General features: G+C 40.1%; 1 protein-coding gene across 1 annotated transcript in view; it reads right to left on the reverse strand.

The window, feature by feature from the left end:
- The window catches only part of PTPN20 (protein tyrosine phosphatase non-receptor type 20), a 103867-nt gene that overhangs the window by 33534 nt on the left and 51526 nt on the right, over nucleotides 1-18807 (reverse strand). Inside the window, exon 4 of the mRNA XM_049856023.1 lies at nucleotides 16447-16781. Coding sequence (XP_049711980.1) covers nucleotides 16447-16781 — 335 coding nt within the window. The remainder of the gene's footprint in view (nucleotides 1-16446; nucleotides 16782-18807) is intronic.

An 18807-nucleotide genomic window follows, 5' to 3' on the forward strand; every position in this document is an offset into this window, starting at 1 on the left:
TTTCAGTAGTTTTCTGGAGGATTCCTTAGGATTTTCTGTGTATAAGATCATGTCATCTGCAAATAGAGATAATTTCACTTCCTCCTTGCCAATCCGGATGCCCTTTATTTCTTTGTCTAGCCTAATTGCTCTGGCTAGGACCTCTAGCACAATGTTGAATAAGAGCAGTGATAAAGGGCATCCTTGCCTGGTTCCCGTTCTCAAGGGAAATGCTTCAGGCTCTCTCCATTTAGAGTGATGTTGGCTGTTGGCTTTCTATAGAGGCCCTTTATTATGTTGACGAATTTTCCTTCAATTCCTATTTTGGTGAGAGTTTTTATCATAAATGGATGTTGAACTTTGTCAAATGCGTTTTCTGCATCAATTGATAAGATCATGTGGTTTTTGTCTTTTGTTTTATTTATATGGTGGATTACATTAATGGTTTTTCTAATATTAAACCAGCCTTGCATACCTGGTATAAATCCCACTTGGTCGCGGTGAATTATTTTTTTGATATGTTGTTGAATTCTATTGGGTAGAATTTTGTTGAGGATTTTTGCATCTATGTTCATGAGGGATATAGGTCTGTAATTTTCTTTTTTTGTGATGTCTTTACCTGGTTTTGGTATCAGGGAGATGGTGGCTTCATAGAATGAGTTAGGTAGTATTCTGTCATCTTCTATGCTTTGAAATACTTTTAGTAGTAGTGGTGTTAACTCTTCTCTGAAAGTTTGGTAGAACTCTGCAGTATAGCCATCCGGGCCAGGGATTTTTTTATTGGGAGTTGTTTTATTACCGTTTCAATCTCTTTTTTTGTTATGGGTCTATTTAGTTGTTCTACTTCTGATTGTGTTAGTTTAGGTAGGTAGTGTTTTTCTAGGAATTCATTCATTTCTTCTAGGTTTGCAAATTCGTTAGAGTACAATTTTTTGTAATAATCTGATATGATTCTTTTAATTTCAGTTGGGTCTGTTGTGATGTGGCCCTTCTCGTTTCTTATTCGGGTTATTTGTTTCCTTTCCTGTATTTCTTTAGTCAGTCTAGCCAATGGTTTATCAATTTTGTTAATTTTTTCGAAGGACCAGCTTTTGGCTTTGTTAATTCTTTCAATTGTTTTTCTGTTCTCTAATTCATTTAGTTCAGCTCTAATTTTTATTATTTGTTTTCTTCTGGTGCCTGATGGATTCTTTTGTTGCTCACTTTCTATTTGCTCAAGATGTAGGAACAGCTCTCTGAGTTTGGCTCTTTCTTCTTTTTGTATGTGTGCATTTATCGATATAAATTGGCCTCTGAGCACTGCTTTAGCTGTGTCCCAGAGGTTTTGATAGGAAGTGTTTTCATTCTCGTTGCTTTCTATGAATTTCCTTATTCCCTCCTTAATGTCTTCTATAACCCAGTCTTTTTTCAGGAAGGTATTGTTCAGTTTCCAAGTATTTGATTTCTTTTCCCTAATTTTTCTGTTATTGATTTCCACTTTTACAGCCTTGTGGTCTGAGAAGATGCTTTGTAATATTTTGATGTTTTGGATTCTGCAAAGGTTTGTTTTATGACCTAATATGTGGTCTATTCTAGAGAATGTTCCATGTGCGCTAGAAAAAAAAGTATACTTTGTAGCAGTTGGGTGGAGAGTTCTGTATAAGTCAATGAGGTCAAGTTGGTTGATTGTTGTAATTAGGTCTTCCATGTCTCTATTGAGCTTCTTACTGGATGTCCTGCCCTTCTCTGAAAGTGGTGTGTTGAAGTCTCCTACTATAATTGTGGAGGTGTCTATCTCACTTTTCAATTCTGTTAAAATTTGATTTATGTATCTTGCAGCCCTGTCATTGGGTGCATAAATATTTAATATGGTTATGTCTTCCTGATCAATTGTCCCTTTTATCATTATGTAGTGTCCTTCTTTATCCTTTGTGGTGGATTCAAGTCTAAAGTCTATTTTGTGAGAAATTAATATTGCTACTCCTCTTCTTTTTTGCTCATTGTTTGCTTGATATATTTTTTTCCATCCTTTGAGTTTTAGTTTGTTTGTGTCTCTAAGTCTAAGGTGTGTCTCTTGTAGGCAGCATATTGACGTATCGTGTTTCTTTATCCAGTCTGAGACTCTCTGTCTCTTTATTGGTGCATTTAGTCCATTTACATTCAGCGTAATTATAGATAAATGTTTAGTGTTCTCATTTTGATGCCTTTTTATGTGTGTTGTTGACAGTTTCATTTTTCCACCTACTTTTTTGTGCTGAGACATTTTTCTTTGTAAATTGTGAGATTCTCATTTTCGTTGTATTTGACTTTATGTTTGCTGAGTCGTTACGTTTTTCTTCGTTTTTATTTTGAGTTATGGAGTTGTTATACCTCTTTGTGGTTACCTTAATATTTACCCCTATTTTTCTAAATAAAAACCTAACTTGTATTGTCCTATATCGCCTTGTATCCCTCTCCATATGGCAGTTCTATGCCACCTGTATTTAGTCCCTGTTTTTGATTATTGTGATCTTTTACATATTGACTTCAATGATTCCCTGTTTTGAGCATTTTTTTTATATTAATCTTAATTTGTTTTTGTGATTTCCCTATTTGAGTTGATATCAGGATGTTCTGTTCTGTGACCTTGTGTTGTGCTGGTATCTGATATTATTGGTTTTCTGACCAAAACATTTCCTTTAGTATTTCTTGTAGCTTTGGTTTGGTTTTTGCAAATTGTCTAAGCTTGTGTTTATCTGTAAATACCTTAATTTCACCTTCATATTTCAGAGAGAGTTTTGCAAAAAAAAAAAAAAAAAAAAAAAAATTTTTTTTTTTTTTTTTTGCTGGATATATGATCCTTGGCTGGCAATTTTTCTCCTTCAGTGCTCTGTATATGTCATCCCATTGCCTTCTTGCCTGCATGGTTTCTGCTGAGTAGTCTGAACTTATTCTTATTGATTCTCCCTTGAAGGAGAACTTTCTTTTCTCCCTGGCTGCTTTTAAAATTTTCTCTTTATCTTTGGTTTTGGCAAGTTTGATGATAATATGTCTTGGTGTTTTTCTTTTTGGATCAATCTTAAATGGGGTTCGATGAGCATCTTGGATAGATATCCTTTCATCTTTCATGATGTCAGGGAAGTTTTCTGTCAGCAGATCTTCAACTCTTCTGTGTTTTCTGTCCTCCCTCCCTGTTCTGGGACTCCAATCACACACAAGTTATCCTTCTTGATAGAGTCCCACATGATTCTTAGGGTTTCTTCATTTTTTTTTAATTCTTTTATCTGATTTTTTTTTCAGCTATGTTGGTGTTAATTCCCTCGTCCTCCACATTTCCCACTCTGCATCCTAATTGCTCGAGTCTGCTCCTCTGACTTCCTATTGCGTTGTCTAATTCTGTAATTTTATTGTTAATCTTTTGGATTTCTGCATGCTGTCTCTCTATGGATTCTTGCAACTTATTAATTTTTCCACTATGTTCTTAAATAATCTTTTTGAGTTCTTCAACTGTTTTATCAGTGTGTTCCTTGGCTTTTTCTGCAGATTGCCTTATTTCATTTCTGAGGTCATCCCTGATGTCTTGAAGCATTCCGTAAATTAGTTTTTTATATTCTGTATCTGATAATTCCAGGATTGTATCTTCATTTGGGAAAGATTTTGATTCTTTAGTTTGGGGAGTTGTAGAACCAATCATGGTCTGCTTCTTTATGTGGTTTGATATCAACTGCTGTCTCCGAGCCATCACTAAGATATTGTAGTGATTTATTCTATATTTGCTCACTGAGTCTTGTTTTGTTTTCTTTCAATATACGTGGATGGGCTACTAGATTGTGCTGTCTTGTTTCTTGTAGCCCTTGACTTACTTATGACCTATTACCAGCTGGTTTGGGCTGTTGCCAGATATATATGCCTGAGTCTATTCACTATTCTTGAGTAGAATCTGATTTTGGGTCATCAAGTGTGTGCTGCACCCTAACACCCATCCACCTTGAGAAGTAGTGGTGATAGTTGTGTGCACCAGATTCTATTAGCAGCTGGGGTTCACACTCCGGGGGGGGGCCGGATGCTGACAGGCTTCCCCCAAGTATCAGTGAGGTAGATGTGTCTCTATTCCTAAAGCACCTTGGTGGGAGGGCTCTGCAGCTGTACCTTAGGCCCCCAATGCAAGTACCTCTACAGATTGGTAGGTGTCACCCTCCTTAGACCCCTAAGGCAAGAGACTAGGTGGTCTGGCGGGAGCTTCAGCCCTCAGTTCCCTGTTGTGGGTGAGTTAGGGCTCTGTTGAATAAGCAGAGATATCAGACCTGGGAAACTTGTTTTTCCAGTAAATCAGCTAAAAAAAAAATGCAGTCAGATCCCTATCAGAAATGCCTTTGCATTATAATAGCCACCTTGTTCCCTGTAGGGATGAAAGCCCGAGATATGGATCATATATACTTGGCTGGAGCTGCTTCTGTGTTTTTAGTCTGATTAGGGAAGGATTTTTGGTCCCTGGGTTTTTTGTGGTTGCTTCTCTCAGGCTGGAAGAATGGGTTAGGAAAAGACCAAAATAAAAGGGAAAAGAAAAGCCGCAGAGCCGGAGCCATTCTCCCTCTGGCTCAGGAAATTCCGATGTTAATGAAGCCGCCTGGGAAGGGGAGGGGAGGGTTCAGAAAAACAGGAGAGAGTAGCACCCCGGAATATAGCCAAAGTTGCTCATCTTGCTTGGGATGACTATTTTATCTGAGATTCCCGAGGGGCGTGTCGCCTATGTGTGCTGGCTGTGTAGAGATTGCCCCCGAGGGTCGGGCCCACAGAAGCCGCGGTCAGATCTTCCACTGCCAATCCAAAGCCCAGCATCAAGGTTCCCCGGCTGCGACGCTGCACTCCTGGCTCCAAAAATCAGTCGCTGCCTCCCGGGGACTTCTCCTCCCGCCAGCGGCGTCACCGCACCGCCTGCGCAGACTGGCTGGGACCCCTCCCGGGGTCAGTTCAGGGGCGTAGGTCTGCGCCCCGTGTTTGTGCCGTGACAGGATGCTGTGCTCAGCTCCCCTGTGCCCAGTGCAAAGCCCGGCGCCAAGGTTCCCCAGCTGGGACGCTGCACTCCCGGCTCCAAAACCAGTCACTACCTCCCGGGGGCTTCTCCCCCCACCAGCCGGTTCACTGCGCCGCCCGCACGGACCAGCTGGGCCCCCTCCCGAGGTCAGTTCAGGTGGGTAGGGCTGCGCCCTGTGTTTGCGCCGTCACAGGATGTTGTGTTCAGCTCCCCTGGGCCCAGTCCTAAGCCCGACGCCAAGGTTACCTGACTGGGACGCTGGCTCCAGGCTCCAAAATCAGTTGCTGCTTCCCTGTAGTTGTTCGTTCTCCGTCTCTGTCACTCAGGTCAACTCTTTAAACCTGTGTTTGTTGTTCAGGGTTCCTAGATTGTCATGTATGTGATCAATTCACTTGTTTTTCCGAGTCTTTGTTGCAAGAGGGATCCGAAGTAGTGTCTACCTAGTCAGCCATCTTGGCCCCCTCTTCGCTAGTAATGTTTTGAATACTTTTTATGCCGTGTATTAGGGCTCCTAGCACTGTCCCTATTTTTTCTTCCATGATCTTTATCATTTTAGAATTTATACTTAGGTCTTTGATCCACTTTGAGTTCGTTTTTGTGCATGGTGTGAGGTATGGGTCTTGTTTCATTTTTTTGCAGATGGGTATCCACTTATGCCAGCACCATTTGTTAAAGAGACTGTCTTTTCCCCATTTAACAGACTTTGGGCCTTTGTCAAATATCAGCTGCTCATAGGTAGATGAATTTATGTCTGGATTCTTGATTCTGTTCCATTGGTCCATGTATCTGTTGTCGTACCAGTACCAGGCTGTTTTGACTACTGTGCTGGTATAATAGGTTCTAAAATCAGGCAATATGACTCCTCCCACTTTTTTCTTCTTTTCAGCAATGCTTTACTTATCCGGAACCTCTTCCCTTTCCATATAAAGTTGGTGATTTGTTTCTACAACTCATTAAAAAATGCCAGTGGAATCTGGATCAGAATTGCACTGTATCTATAGATCGCTTTGGGTAGAATAGACATTTTCCCAGTGTTGAGTCTTCCTATCCAAAAGCAAGGTAAGCTTTTCCACTTATGTAGGTCTCTTTTGGTTTTCTAGCAGTCGTGTCTTGTACTTTTCTTTGTATATAGGTCTTTTACGACTCTGGTTAGATTTATTCCAAAGTATTTTATCTTCTAGGGGCTATTGCAAATAGTATTGATTTGGTGGTGATTTCATCTTCAACATTCTCTTTGTTGGTGTAGAGGAATCCAATTGATTTATGAATGTTTATCTTATATACTGATACTTTGCTGAAATATTCTATTAATTACAGGAGTTTTCTTGTGGATTCTTTAGGGTGTTCTGTGTATAAGATCATATCACCTGCAAACAGAGATAATTTTACTTCTTCCTTACCAATTTAGATGCCCTTTATTTCTTTTTCTAGCCTAAGTGCTCTGGCTTGGACCTCCAGCACAACGTTGAATAAGAGTGGTAATCAAGGGCAGCCTTGTCTGGTTCCTGTTCTCAAGGGGAATGCTTTTAGACTCCATTTAGGATGATGTTGGTCCTCGGCTTTGTGTAAAGACCCTTTATTATGTTGAGGAATTTTTCTTCTATTCCTATTTTTCTGAGAGTTTTTATCATGAATGGGTGTTGGACTTTGTCAAATGCCTTTTTTCAGCATCAATTGATAAGATCATGTGATTCCTGTCTTTTATTTATATGATGGATTACATTCATTGTTCTTCTAATGGTAAACCATTCCTGCATACCTGGTATGAATCCCACTTGGTCATGGTGAATTATTTTTTTGATATGTTGTTGAATTCTACTGGCTAGAATTTTGTTGAGGATTTTTGCATCTAAGTTCATGAGGGATATTGGTCTGTAATTTTCTTTTCTTTTTTTCTTTTTTTTTGTGTCGTCTACCTGGTTTTGTTATCAGGGATATGCTGGCTTCATAGAATGAGTTTAGGAGTATTCCATCCTTTTCTATGCTCTGAAACACCTTTAACAGTTGTGGTGTTAACACTTCTCTGAAAGTTTGGTAGAATTCTCCAGTGAAGCCATCAGGGCCAGCACTTTTTTGACGGGGAGCTTTTTTAACCTTTTCAATGTCTTCTTTTGTTATGGGTCTATTTAGTTGTTCTTCCTCTGTTTGTGCTAATTTAGGTAGGTAGCGTGTTTCAAGAAATTTATCCATTTCCTCTAGGTTTTCAAATTTTTGGGAGTATGATTTTTCATAGTATTCTGTTACAATTCTTCTAATTTCAGTTGGGTCTGTTGTGATGTCGTCCATCTCCTTTCTTATTCGGGTTATTTGCTTCCTGTTCTGTTTTTATTTTGTCAGTTTGGTCAGTGGTTTATCGATTTTGTTGACCTTTTCAAAGAACCAGCTTTTGGTCTTGTTAACTCTTTCAGTTGTTTTTCTGTTCTATTTCATTTAATTCTGCCCTAATTTTTATTATTTGCTTTCTTCTGGTGCCCAAGAGCTTCTTTTGCTGCTCTCTTTCTATTTGTTCAAGTTGTAAGGTTAATTCTTTGATTTTGGCCCTCTCTTCTTTTTAGATGTGTGCATTTATTTCTGTAAATTGATCTCTGAGCACTGCTTTTGCTGTGTCTCAAAGGTTCTGGAAGTGTTTTCATTATCATTTGATTCTATGAATTTCTTTATTCTGTCCTTGATTTCTTCTATAAGCCAGTAGTTTCTGAGGAAAGTGTTGTTCAGTTTCCATGTGTGGTATTTTAGTTTCCTTGCTTTTTCTGTTATTAATTTCTACTTTTATGGGTTTATAGTCAGAAAAGATGCTTCGTAATATTTCAGTGTTTTGGATTTTGTTGAGGCTTGCTTTGTGGCCTAATATGTGGTCTACTCTGGAGAATGTTCCATGTGCGTTGGAAAAGAAAGTACATTTGGCTGCTCTTGGGTGGAGTGCTCTGTATATGTCTATGAGATCACGTTGGTTGACTGTAGCATTTAGATCTTCCATGTCTTTATTGAGCTTCTTTCTGGATGTTCTGTACTTCACCCAAAGTGGTCTGTTGAAATCTCCTACTATTATTGTGGAGCTGGCTATCTCTATTTTCAATGCTGTTAGAGTCTGTTTTATGTACTTTGGAGCCCTGTTGTTGGGTGCATAAATATTTATTATAGTTTTGTCCTCCTGGTGTATTGTTTTAATCATTATATAGTGTCCTTCCCTATCCTCTGTAGTGGATTTTAAAGTCTATTTTGTCAGAAATTAATATTGCCACTCCTCCTCTTTTTTGATTGTTGTTTACTTGATATAATTTTTTCCATCCTTTGAGTTTAAGTCTGTGTCTTTAAGTCTAATGTGTGCCTCTTGTATGCAGCATATAGACGGATCATGCTTTTTCATTCATTCTGCCATGCTGTCTCTTTATTGGTGCATTTAGTCCATTAACATTCAGTGTAATTATTAATGGATATGAGTTCAGTGCTGTCATTTTGATGTCTTTTTTTGTGTGTTGTTGACACTTTCTTTTTTCCATTTAATTATCTGTGTTGAGTCATTTTTCTTTATATATTGTCTTTACCTCTTTTTCATTGTTGTTTCTTTTCTATTTGCTCAGTCTTTACATTTCTCTTGTCTTTTATTTTGATGTGTAGGACTGTTAGTTTCCTCTGTGTTTACCTTAACATTTACCTCTATTTTTCTAAGTTTAAATCAATCTTTTATTTCTTTTTATCGCCTTGATTTCTTCTCCATATGAGAGAGCTATAACTACATTTTTTAGTCCCTCTTTTTTTATTTAATGTTGTCATCTTTTACATAATGACACTTCTGTTTCCCTCTTTTGAGTGTTTTAGTTTTGATTTATTTTTATGATTTCCCTATCTGAGTTGATATCTGGTTACTCTGTCCTGTGTTCTAGTCTTGTCATTGATTTTCTACCCAGAGGACTCCCTTTAATATTTCTTGTAATTTTGGTTTCGCTTTTGCAAATTTCCTAAACTTCTGTTTATCTGGAAATGTTCTAATTTCACCTTCATATGTGAGAGGCAGTTTTGCTGTATATATTTTATAATTCTTGGCTGGCAATTTTTTTCCTTCAAGGCTTTATATATGTCATCCCATTGCCTTTTTGCCTGCATGGTTTCTACTGACTAGTCCGAGCTTAGTCTTATGGACTCTCCTTCATAGGTGCCTTTTCATTTATCCCTAGCCGCTATTAAAATTCTCTATCTTTGGCTTTGGTAAGTTTAATTATAATATGCCTTGGTGAATTTCTTTTGGGATCTACTTTATGTGGGGTTCGATAAGCATCTTAGACAGATATCTTCTCATCTTTCACCACATCAGAGAAGTTTTTTGCCAACAAATCTTCAACAATTCTCTCTGTATTTTCTGTTATTGCCCCCTCTTCCGGTACTCCCATAACTCATAGGTTATACTTCTTGATAGACTCTTAAGGTTTCTTCCTTTTTGTTTTTGTTCTTTTATCTGATTTTTCCTGAAATATGTTGGTGACAAGTGCTTTATCTTCAGTCTCACTAATTCTGACTTCCATTGCCTCAGTTCTACTCCTATGACTTTCTATTGAGTGGTCTAATTCTGAAATTTTATTGTTAATCTTCTGGATTTCTGCTTGCTCTCTATGGAGTCTTGCAGCCTATTAAATTTGTCATTATGCTTTTTTCTGATCTTCTTAAGTTCCTCTAATGCTTGGTCTGTGTGTTGCTTGGCTTGTTCTTCATCATGCCTAATTTCCTTCCTGATATCTTCAAGAGTTCTGTATATTAATCTTTTGTATTCTACCTCTGGTAATTCCAGGAAGACATCTTCATCCGGAAGATTTCTTGATTCTTTGTTTTGGGAGCTTGCTGAAGCCATCATGGTCTGCTTCTTTATGTGATTTGATATTGACTGTTTTCTCCAAGCCACCAATAAGTTATTGTATTTATTTATTTTCTGTTTGCTCACTGTGCCCTGGCTTCCTGTTTTGTTTTGTTTTGATATACCCAAGTAGGCTGCTCGAGTGAGCTAGTTTGGTTATTGGCACCTTTGAAGCTCTAACATCCAGTCACCAGGTGGCTAGAGCTATTACTTGGTGTATGAGCCCAGGAGTCCGTTTACTTTTTTTATATGGATCTAGCTCAGGTGTCCTGGTAGTCACTAAGTGTGTGGTGCAGGCTCTCACCTACAGTGTTTGACGAGCAGGGGTGACTGGTTTAGGCACAGGTATCTGGCTGCAGCAGGGGGTCATGTACTCAGCAAAGCAGGGGGCTGACAACCACCCTTGCGTGTCTGTGAAGAAAGTGTGTTCCTGTTCTCTAGGGCGCCTAGGTGGATGTGTTTTTTCAGCTGGACTATGTGCATGCAATGCTGTTGGCTGGAAGGGCTAGGAGGTACCACTTTTCTGGAATCCTATCTCGGGTGGCTAGGTGGCATGGGTGGATCCACCAGTCCTCAGGCCGCTGATTTGGGTAGGTGAGGGCCGTGCTTAATAGGCAGAGTGATGTTAAACATCGTGAACCTACCTCTCTAGCAATATGGCTAAAACAGCTGAAGTCAGACTTCATGTATATACCCTGTGGTACTGTGCTAATGAGGCCCTACGCTGTTGTAATGGGTCCACACAGGCCTATGCAGGGGTAAAAGGCATTCAAAGTCTGTGGACCCCTTATGCCTGTGCCTGGGAAAGGATCTGTTTCTGCCCTGCGTTTCTGGCTTAGGGGAGCTGGCAGATTATTTTTTTCCCTGTTTGTTAATTTGTTCCTTCACCAAGGCTGGGAGAATGGCTCAGGGAGCACCACAGGTCCTACTTCCAGCCCAGGGAAAGCAGCTTTCACTGAAGCCAGTTCTGACTGGTGCAGAGCAGGGAGGCATCAGGAAATTGGGAGAAAGCATTTTCCCCAAAGGGTTGTTTTTTGGTCCACACGATAGACTGGACACATGTACTTATCCTTTGCCGAGAGCACCGCTTTCTGCTGATTCTCCTGACGTGGAAAGCGCACCCCAAATGCCACTGCTTGCCTCCTCACGCTCGTACCAAGAGGTCCAGCCTGCAGGGAGCTGGTTTCCACCAAATCAGCTGTGCCAGTTCCCTGCTGCTTCTGAATCTTCTCTTGCTCCCCCTGCCGCTCTGCTGGATTCCTCAACTTTGCCTTTGATGTTCAGGGCTCCTAGACTGTCACGTATAATCAATTTCCTTGTTTTGGGGTCTCTGCTGTAAGAGGGGGCACAGGAAGCGTCTGACTGCTCAGCCAGCTTGGCCCCGTCTCCCTGAGCTGGAGCTTCTGGATGACTTGCTGCTGCTTCTACACCAGCACCCACTGCTGCCTCTTGCACCTTCATGGTATGGAGACGGCTTCTCTCCTTAAACCTCGTGAACCAGCCTCTGCCAGCTTCAACTTTTCTGCTGCAGCTTTCTCACCTCTCTTGGCCTTCACGGACTTGACGAGCGTTAGGGCCTTGCTCTGCACTAAGCTTTGGCTTAAGAGAATGTTGTAGCTGGTGTGATCTTTTATCAGACCACTAGAACTTTCTCCATATCAGCAATAAGGCGTTTTTGCTTTCTCATTATTCATGTGTTAACTGGGGTAGCCCGTTTAATTTCCTTCAAGAACTTTTCCTTTCCATTCACAACTTGGCTAACTGTTTGGTGCAAGAGGCCTAGATTTTGGCCTGTCTCAGCTTTTGATATGCCTTCCTCACTAAGCTTAATCATTTCTAGCTTTTCAGAGTGAGAGATGTGCGACTCTTCCTTTCTCTTGAACACTTAGAAGCCATTGCAGGGTTATTAAATGGCCTAATTTCAATATTGTCATGTCTTAGGGAACAGGGAGGCCTGAGGAGAGGGAACGAGATGGGGGAACAAATAGTCTGTGGAGCTATCAGAACACACACAACATTTATTAATTCAGTTTGCCATCTCATATGGGTATGGTTTGTAGTGCCCCAAAACAATTAGAATAATAATATCAAATATTACTGATCACAGATAACCATAACAGATATAAGAATAATGAAAAAGTTTGAAATATCTCAAGAATTACCAAAATGTGACACAGACAATTCCTCTGTGCCACATACTTGACCTATATCCTCCAAGCACACTCACTATCCTTCCCACGCATATCACACATCACTCAGAACTGACTTGTGCAGGGTGAGGTGTACGCAGCTTAATGAAGGGAAATGATGTCACTAAAAAGTACACAAGGAAAAAGGACTTGTTGGTAACTGCTATGGCACATGCAATTTTGAAACAACCAAAAATTGAATGTGTGGGTATACATGCATGTATGTAAGCATATTTGCTGCTGCTGAGTTGATTCCAACTCAAAGCAACCCTACAGGACAGAGTAGAACTGCCCCATAGGGTTTTCCAAGGAGCAGCTGGTGAATTTGAACCACTGACCTTTTGGTTAGCAGCCTGAGCTCTTAACTACTGCACCACCAAGTTTCCTTATATGTGTATAGTTATGTGTTTATGTGTGTATATATAGATGTATGCATATGTATATGCAGCTATGTGACTATATGCACATATATTCATATACATAATAAAGCATATGGGGGCACAGTTACAGACACTTCTGAGACATAACTAAAGGCATCATGGAATTGGATTTCTGGGTTTAGAGGATTAGTACCACAATGTGGGACATCTCAGTCAATTGGCATAATATAGTTCATAAAGTTACGGTCTACATCCTAGTTTGGTGAGTAGTGTCTGGGGTCTTAAAAGCTTGTGAGTAGCCATATAAGATAAACTACTGGTCTCTGCTCCTCCAGAGCAAAAGAAAAAGGAGGTAACCAAAGATTCCAAGAAGAAACTAGTCTACAGGACAAATAGTTTACACAAACCACAGCCTCATCTACCCTGAGACCAGAACTAGATGGTGCCTGGCTACCACTACAAATTGGTCTAATCAGCGCCACAATAGATGGGCTCTGATAAAATGGAGAAAAATATGGAATAGAACCTCAAATTCCTAAAAAAAAAAAAAAAAAAAAAGACCTACTGGACTGGTTGAGACTGGAGGACTCCCTGTGACTACTGCCCTGAGATACTCTTCAAACCTTGAACCAGCATCTTGTAATTAAAAAACAAACTGGCTCAAAAAATAATGACTATCACCCATAAGTACTGTGCTCCTTTAAAAAATCACCTGTATGAGAGAGCAGTGGGTTGCAGACCCCAAATTCTCATAAGACTAGACTTAATGGTCTGACTGAGACTAGAAGGACCCCGGTGGTCATGCCCCCCAGACCTTCTGTTCGCCCAGGACAGGAACCATTCCCAAAGCCAACTCTTCAGACAGGGATTGGACTGGACAGTGGGTTGGAGAGGGATGCTGGTGAGGAGTGAGCTTCTTGGATCAGGTGGACACTTGAGACTATGTTGGCATCTCCTCCCTGGAGGGGAGATGAGAGGGTAGAGGGGGTTAGGAGCTAGTGAAATGGACTTGAAAAGAGAGAGTGAAAGAAGGGAGCAGGCTGCCTCATTAGCGGGAGAGCACTTGGGAGTACATAGCAAGGTACATACAAGTTTTTGTGTGAGAGACTGACTTGATTCGTAAACTTTCACTTAAACCACAATAAAAATTGAAAAAAAAAAATTACCTATATGAGACCAAATATTCAACAATTGCTTTAAAACAAAGATGGGAAAGTAAATGGGCAGGGAAAACTGGATTAATGAAAACAAAACAACCAGAAGGGAAATAATGAGAATGTTCACACATTGTGAAGAATGTAACCAATGTCGATGAACAACTTGCGCAGAAATTGTTGAATGGGAACCTAAACTGCTGTATAAACCTTCACCAAAAACACAATAAAATATTATTTAAAAAAAAAAAAACTGGTGTAGTGTCTTCCTTCCCCACTAGAGGTAAGTGTTCTAAAACTTGATATTGTGCCTGTCTTCTATCCCCAGCACCTAGCACAATGCCTGGTTAATAGCAGGCAATCAACAAGCACCAGGGGAGAGAAGGATCGAATGTGTCCCCACATGCGCAGTGCACACACCAGGCTCAACACACAACTAGCAAGCTCTCCATCCATGTAAACCATAATTATGATTCCTGGCATCCTTGGTCTCACTCTGTGCTGTGATCATCATATTCCTCAACTCTATCTCTTCCTCTCCATTACCCACACTCCCCTCTCTTCACCCTCGCCCTTTGCACTTGTGTCTCCCATCCCACAGTAAACTCTTTGAAGCCCTGTCATTTCACTGAATGCTTCTTCCACCTCCTCGTCTTGCCTCCCACAGGGACTTCACTCTGCAGGCCTCTCTAACTGAGGCTACCCCTTCTACCACGCTCCAGGTACCACACAGCTCAGAGGTAATGTTGCATACTCTGTGCTGCCCACTTCTGTTTCTAGTTCACTACTCCTTCTCATTGTATAAAATCCCCTCTTCCTTTTGACTTCATATCTCTAGCTTCATCTTCTCCTTCCTATCATCCAGTGGCTAAACCTCCTGGTGGATCTTCCACATACACTGAAGATCATAGTCTTCTCCCTACCACATAATTCAGGTCTCAACAGACTCTAATGTCACATGTGTAGTTCTCTCTTGCAGGGAGGACCACTTCCTTTCTTCTAGTCCTCACAATAATAACCACTCCTTGGACTTATCACATGTAATGTTCAGTTCTTAACCTCCAATATCACTTTCTGACCAGAAGGTTTACCCTAGCAGCTCACTTAAATCCAACAACAATGTGACCAAATGGCGATCTCCTGTCCCTTAAATCCTCCACTGTCTCCTCATTCACTATTCCCTCTGATCTCATTCGTTTCTCTGAGCAGCTTAGACTTCATGTTTGTTTATCTGAATCATTCTCTTACCAAACTGCTAACTCCTTTGCTCCTCTGACTGTTGCCACATATACTGGACAACATCCCTCCTGGATCAGTCCCATAATCTTGTCTTCAGGGATCCCACAGCCAGGCTCCCAGAAATAATAACAAAGCTGTATATTCTATTGCTATTACAGATTAATGGGTTCCAACAACCTCAGCACCACCAGCAACCTTTTCCCTTGCCATTGGCTGTGCTCCAATCAACTTCTTTGGTGATGACTCCAAACCTCACGACTCTCTACAAGTTTCCTGCCCAACTTCTGCCCCTTTCACTCCTGCTAAACTCATGTATCGCTACCAAGTTCACATAGAAAGATGTAGCTCATCATCTCCTACAAATAATTCCTTTCCTATTTTCTAAATCTATTAGATCAAGAAATCCATTAATTATTCTAGACTGGCACTGCCCAACAGAGCTTTCTAAAATGATGCAAATATTCTGTATCTGTGCTATCCAATATGTCAGCCGTTAGTCACGTGTGACTAATAAATACTAGAAATGTGGCTACTGCAACTGAGGAGCTGAGTTTTTTATTTAATGTAATTTTAAATATTTGAATTTAAACATAAATAGCCACATGTGGCTACCAAATTGGATAGATAGCAATTTTCTACCCCTCCTGTCACTCAAAAGTCACAAGTCCTAAGTCTGCTGATTTTGTCTGCAAAACACCTATGTCTCTGCTTTCCATCCCAATGCCAACTTCCTTAATTGATCATGCTACCCCCTAATAAAATTCTTTGATACCTCCCAATTATCTTCGTAATAAAATCCATGGTCCTTAGCCGAAATCTAAGACATTTCACCTCCTGGCTGGCCTCTTCTACGGCCTCATCTCATCTCTCATTACTACCTGCACTGAACATTCAGTCATCCACCCTTAACTACTTACATTTCTCTATAGACACCTCATGCTTATTTACATTTCATTATCTATTTCTTTCTCCCTATCTTTCTCATTTGAGCAATTCTCAATCCAGACATCACCTCCTACAGCAAACCTACCACAAGCCCCAAACAAAGCCAAGAGCCTCCCTTCCAAGTCCCCTAAGTACTCCATACAGACCTCTGTTACTACCACCGAACACAGTATTTGAAAGTATCAGGAGTGTACCCATGTCCCCACTACTCGGTAAGTACCAGTAGGGTCAGGCGTATACAGCACACATTAAGGAATCAATACATATCTGTCACATTCAGCAGAAGCAGCCTATGTACATCCTAGGAAAAGACGGTTTCTAATATTCACTTCCTCTATCCCACATCTCCTTTTCCACTTTTTCTTCTCTTTAGTCAGAGTTTCGTTAAGCCAAAATGCAAGTGGCAGTGGCTTAGTTTATGGTACCTGAAAAAAACCCAAACCCACTGCCGTCGAATCGATTCCGACTCATAGTGACCCTATAGGACAGAGTAGAACTGCCCCATAGGGTTCCCAAGGAGCGCCTGGTGGATTTCAACTGCCGACCTTTTGGTTAGCAGCTGAAGTCTTAAATACGATGCCACCAGGGTTTCCTTATGGTAACAGGGAGAAGTAAAAGGGAATTATTTAGAAAAGCATTCCCAGTTTTCTATCCCATCCTATTCCTAACTGCTAGTGCTTATGTAGTGAAACATATCTAATACTGATTTTTAAAAACTTACGGTCTTCTCCACAACTTTAAGTATTCGAATGATGAACTCTTCAAGTATCTGGTAGTTCTCCAAGAAGATACTGAAGTATTTCAATTCCAAAGGCTTATCCAGAGAGATGGGCCAGTAACGGTGACATTTGACAGTTCCATCTTCTACCTCTCTCGTCATCATGGCAATAACATTAGCTTGATTTTCCAAAACCATTTGCCAAAAATCACTTACAGTATCTCGCAGTGGTCCTTGGGTAGCAATGTAAAAATACTCTTCTCCAGAATTTACTATTCTAATATAACTAGCATTGATGTAGTCCCTGCTTTCTCCAAGAGGGACACGTGTTGAATCATCTGTTACAGAAACAGAAACATCAGACAGATAAATGAAAAGCAGGAGATGTGATTACACCCAGACTTGAGGAAAGCATTTCACAAAGGTAAATCTATCTACTTCTCTGACCAATACAGAACATGGCACAGGAGTTTCTTCCAAAGGGTAATTGGAGTCCATAAGTTTAAATTCTTTCCTCCCTAAAGCCTACTGGCATGACCTAAAAGTTAAATAATAAGGTGATTTTTTTTTATCAGTGTTTACTAAACAGAGAAGGGTGGCACTAGAATCCCAGGCACTTTGACAGATTTCTGCTAGCTATGGCACAGGTAGGATTAGGCCAAGGGTACTTACTAGTCTGCAATTCAACACAGCAAAGGAGGAGCACTCTGAGGAAGTAGGTGAATGGCACTTCTCTGCAGAATCCAGGAAATCTGCAAGCCCAGAGCAGCAGGGGCCAGGGACAAAAATGGACTGTGGTAGTTAATGGGAGTCAAATCCTAGGATTAGTATAACTCGATCGGTGCTCCCACAGAAGGTAACAGCTTTTATGTCCATCCTTAGCCTTCATCTGGTGAAAGAGCCTACTAATCAAAGCTAAGGTACCATGGCAAAAGGATGCTACCAAGCGCATTTGCTCCAATTAACGTAACATGGACTGTTATGACAAACATAGCAAATAGGAGAGGTGGAAAAATAGCTACTCGGGTTATTAGTAAACTTCACTGCCCCGAGAGCTGTTCCTTCACTTCACAAAGACATATGGATCTCTGGCTCCACCACTGCTCCACAAGGAGAATAAAAACACTCAGCAAAGGAGTGGCCTTCCCTGCCATGTAGCTGTCTTACAAATAAGCCCTCCTTACTCTTCATAGCCAAGTATACCACTTATTCAGCAAATGTGTGTATGACAAACATATTCAGACAGGAAATAACACAATTTCTGAAACAGCCCATCTCAAACAATCACTAGATATGTGAAGATACCCAGTATTTCAATAATGGAGACTGTTCTGAGAAATCATAGCAAATGCTTTCTTTTCCATAAAAGTGGACACTTTAAAAACCCTATTTAAATTTTAAATGCAATCCAAGAGAATATTATTTTAACATTTAAAAGGATAATATATAACTATGTTTATTGACATAAAAATATGTTATATTATTAAGCTGAAAAGGAAGAAAATAAAGCATTACAGCAAAATCTTTCATATATATAACCAAAAAACCAAACCTGTTGCTGTCAAGTCGATTCTGACTCTTAGTGATTCCATATGAGAGAGAGTAGAACTGTTCTGTAGGGCTTCCTAAGCTGTAATCTTTATGGAAGCTGACTGCCAAATCTGTCTGTTGTGGAGCCACTGAGTGGGTACAGACTGCTGACCTTTTGGTTAGCAGCCCAGCATCACCAAGACTCCTTATACATATATACAAATAAAACAGCCTCTGCTAACATTCTGATGAATATTTGCCAAGCCAGGTTTTGTTATTGTTGTTGTTTTTAATTATGTGGTAACCCTGGCAAATATTCACCAAAAAAAGTTAGCAGTGACTGTTTTATTACATAAAGTTTTATAGTTGGTACATATCAATTTTATAGTAGAAAGCTCTTTTTCATTTTGAAGATTACAGATGTAAAAATTAAATAACCTAAAATAATAAAATCTTGCTTTCAGATAAAAACTACAATTACTCAATTAAAATCCCTAAAAGGGGAATGAAACAGAAAAACAAATTGGTGATTCAGAAAACTGGCATAAGGAATTTCCTCCAGAACTCCAAGAAAAAAAAAAAAAAGGCAAAAAATGACAACAATGATTAAACTGCTAAAGAATGCAGAGGATATAAAAGGAGTAGATTAAAGGAATTTTAAAAGCAAACCATGGAATACACAATTGGAAAGAAATAACCCAAGTGATCACAGGAGAAAAGTTCCCTAAGTTGAAGATTAGTAATGGAACTCAGTACACACAGCCTACCAGCATGGTATGTACTCTGTGCATAACCTTATCTGAACTTCAAAACAGGTACCATTATTATTATTCA

This window comes from Elephas maximus, chromosome 16 (genome assembly GCF_024166365.1).
Source record: "Elephas maximus indicus isolate mEleMax1 chromosome 16, mEleMax1 primary haplotype, whole genome shotgun sequence".
Lineage (NCBI taxonomy): Eukaryota > Metazoa > Chordata > Mammalia > Proboscidea > Elephantidae > Elephas > Elephas maximus.